We start from the raw sequence: 3221 nt of genomic DNA on the forward strand, positions 1-3221 counted from the left end.
AGCTAATAATACCTAGGTATTATTAGCTCTTATTATTAGCTATTATTACTACGAGAACCCCAGAGCTCACGTAAATGCCAGGGGGCTGTTGTCAGAAACATCGCAATGTTAAGACTAATTTTGTTTCTGACAACGGCCGCCAGATCCTGATCCTTTAATTGGCTGCAGGAGGGCCAGCTACCTTACCGTGAGACTGTGAATGAATTACCAAAGAAATATTTACAGTTAATAAATGTTTCTGACGTGACTCTTATTTAGTCAACCCTTGCCCGATGTCCAATGACTGACCTGATGGCCGACATTTTCAGCATCCTGTAGCTGGTTAATAAGCCAGGCCAATTCTCCATTAGGATCAGTCATGTTTATCATCAGCCACCTGCGGACAAAACCAAATATCATACGCATATTATAATATCTCGAGGCTCAAACCTGCGAGGTACGCAACCATTTTTGCCGCCATACGATTGTTTCACAGCCTACGGGACGTTTTAATATTCCTCGTGATTGAAGTATTTATTGATGTAAACTCAGCAGTCGTGATTCACACGAATAAGTGCGCATGGCACACGCGAGAGACAATGACGAGTTTTCAATGGCAATTGTTGAAATCGTAAGTATACGTTAATTTAAGCACGGTCGTAGATTTTTCGTCGACATAACGTAGTATATGTTCAATGTTATAGAATGCTATATACGTCGTAACGAATATGATATCCCTAGAGTTTAGTCTACACATAAGGAGGTAAAAAGAAAAGGGGTTCCGCAGCGCGACTAGGTGCTCAGCACCCTGGCCAGGGCCGGATTCCGAAGCTGCGAAGCGAGATTATGGCGCTCGATTATGATTCCTTAATTAGGCACGTAGCTAAAATGTGGAAAAGTAGATTGCGAGAAAATCCAGTGCACGACGAACAGAGCAGTGGGAGTGCGAGTGGCGCTAAGTGGTCGGATGCGAGGGGGCAGGCATGTGCTCCACGCTCGACCACGACACTGGCAGACTCTGTTTTCCCATTGGACTGCTAACACTCAGACCCCCACTGTAGCCCTATAAGACATCGTAGAACCATATATATAGATATATCGTTAAAATAGGACAAATATAGCCGTAGAAATATATATATGCATATTGACAACAGGGTAGAATACGAATAATCGGTATAAAATGACACGGATAATATTATATTCTACTCTGGCTGCAGGTACGCGCGGGACATTGTGTTAATCAGATTTGTACTTTATAACAGGCTTTCTATAGTCCTTACGGGTTATCAAGACCGGTTTTCTTCGGCCGGAGAGCCGACGTTGTTGGCTTAATATAGGGGCGCGGTGAAATGTAAGGAAACAGAAATCACGCGAGCGGGAAATGAATATATAAATGTAGGAATATAGAGCACAAGCGTTGATGGCACGCGGGTAGAGAAATTAGTTAGAGAGACGTGATGTTATAGAAGCGTCCAACAGCACATTGAATAATTAAAGTGTGTGTGTGTGTGTGTGTGTGTGTGTGTGTGTGTGTGTGTGTGTGTGTGTGTGTGTGTGTGTGTGTGTGTGTGTGTGTGTGTGTGTGTGTGTAATATGCGAAATAGCAAACTATTGCAACAGGTTTTGTAAGCTGACGGGTAATGCGTCCCAATGCTAATGTAATGTATTACTTTTCTGTGGTAAGCAACACCGGGTAGTACAATGCAATACTACCTTGCAGAAATCGTCATTAGCCAAACCTTCATGCGAGCGGATATCGACAGGAGACAATATATCTCTCCGTCATACCTTTTCATGCTTAGAGATGTGCTCCAGCGCATTTTGCAATGTCCACATCGGTAGGTCACAGTTTCTATAGTCGCCCCATTTTCCCGCACCCTCAGATCCGGGTTTCGACGTAACAACTCGGGAATGTTTTCCACCGGTTCCCATGAATAGGGCTGCTGGGGACAATGAAGCCATTTAACTCTATAATGCTTCATTCCATTGATACTTTTACAGGCTACTAGCTTATCAACAGCAACGTAATCAGCCTGTGATGAAGGACGCGTCTGCGTGCTTACCGCCGGTGTAGAGGCATTATCCTGCGGTGGAGACGCTAGATCCGTGTTATGCGAGAGACTGGAGGGAGCATGTGGGACAGGTAGCTGTACATGCATAGGGTCCTCCTTAGGATCGCGAAACGGTCGCAGCCGGTTCGCATGAATTATTGAGCTTTGCTGTTTATCCGTCTCGCATTCTCTCAGTCGGTACGTGTAATTGGGTCCCCATTGCGAGATATAGAAGGGACCCCTCCATTTTCTCTGAAGTTTGGCCGACTTACCGACGGGTACTCTGGGATCATATAGCAAGACCTTGTGTCCAACCTCGAATGGCGGGACACGTGATTTTCGGTCGTAATAGGCTTTGCTCTGAGCCTTAGCTAGCTCGACGTTCTTAGTCGCTATTGTTTTCGCTATTTTCAACCGTTCTATGAGGTTATCTATGTGAGTCTTCACATCCTTCGCGAGTGATTCTCGGGGCAAAAGCTGCGTGTCAAGCGGTAATGACATCTCTTTACCGAAGAGCAGATAGAAGGGGCTGTAACCCGTGGAGTTCACAGAGGGCGACATACGAAACGCCATCATCACACAAGGAAGTATCTGCGGCCAGTTTGACTGTTCGTCATTCACATAACACCGTAGTGTCTGTGCAATAACGCTGTTAACTCTCTCGACAGGCGAATTACTCTGTGGATGGTATGATGACGTATAGTAATGATGTGTAGCTGAATTAGCATGACAAGCATATACATCGGGACCCACCTTAAGGAAATGAGTCGGGGTGCTAGGTAGACGCACCTGTTAATGCAAGGGCCTGGGATATACGCCTTCGGACTCGCTTAGGTAGTCCACGAACAGAATCGTGGGACAGATAGCGAGAGTAGTGAGGTATGGGCACAGGTAGATTTACGCCCGTTGGCAGAACTACGAGATTCACCGAGAGGGGTAATCCTTCTGTTTAGGTGTCACGGTATAAGTATGACTCGGAGGACAGCACAGATGGGAAGGCTATTTCTAAATGATGGCATTTAGACGAGGCAATGTGAGCCGATCGAAAAGGGTAGCAGATAATGAGCGAAATGCACTAGTGAGCCATTGTTGTTTAACTGTTGGGGGCATCTGTGTGGTCATCGTATCAGGTAGATAAGTTGCCACCCACATTACAGTGTAAGATTCACTGGGAATGTACCCCTAGAGCCC

General features: G+C 45.7%; 1 protein-coding gene across 1 annotated transcript in view; it reads right to left on the bottom strand.

The window, feature by feature from the left end:
• LOC106817555 (sphingomyelin phosphodiesterase-like) overlaps positions 1-1911 on the bottom strand; it is a 6076-nt gene extending 4165 nt beyond the window's left edge. Inside the window, exon 1 of the mRNA XM_014822229.1 lies at positions 1768-1911. Within this exon, the coding sequence (XP_014677715.1) occupies positions 1768-1911 (144 nt within the window). The remainder of the gene's footprint in view (positions 1-1767) is intronic.
• Between the last annotated feature and the right edge of the window lie 1310 nt (positions 1912-3221).

This window comes from Priapulus caudatus, unplaced genomic scaffold (assembly GCF_000485595.1).
Source record: "Priapulus caudatus unplaced genomic scaffold, Priapulus_caudatus-5.0.1 Scaffold1767, whole genome shotgun sequence".
Classification (NCBI taxonomy): Eukaryota; Metazoa; Priapulida; class Priapulimorpha; order Priapulimorphida; family Priapulidae; genus Priapulus; species Priapulus caudatus.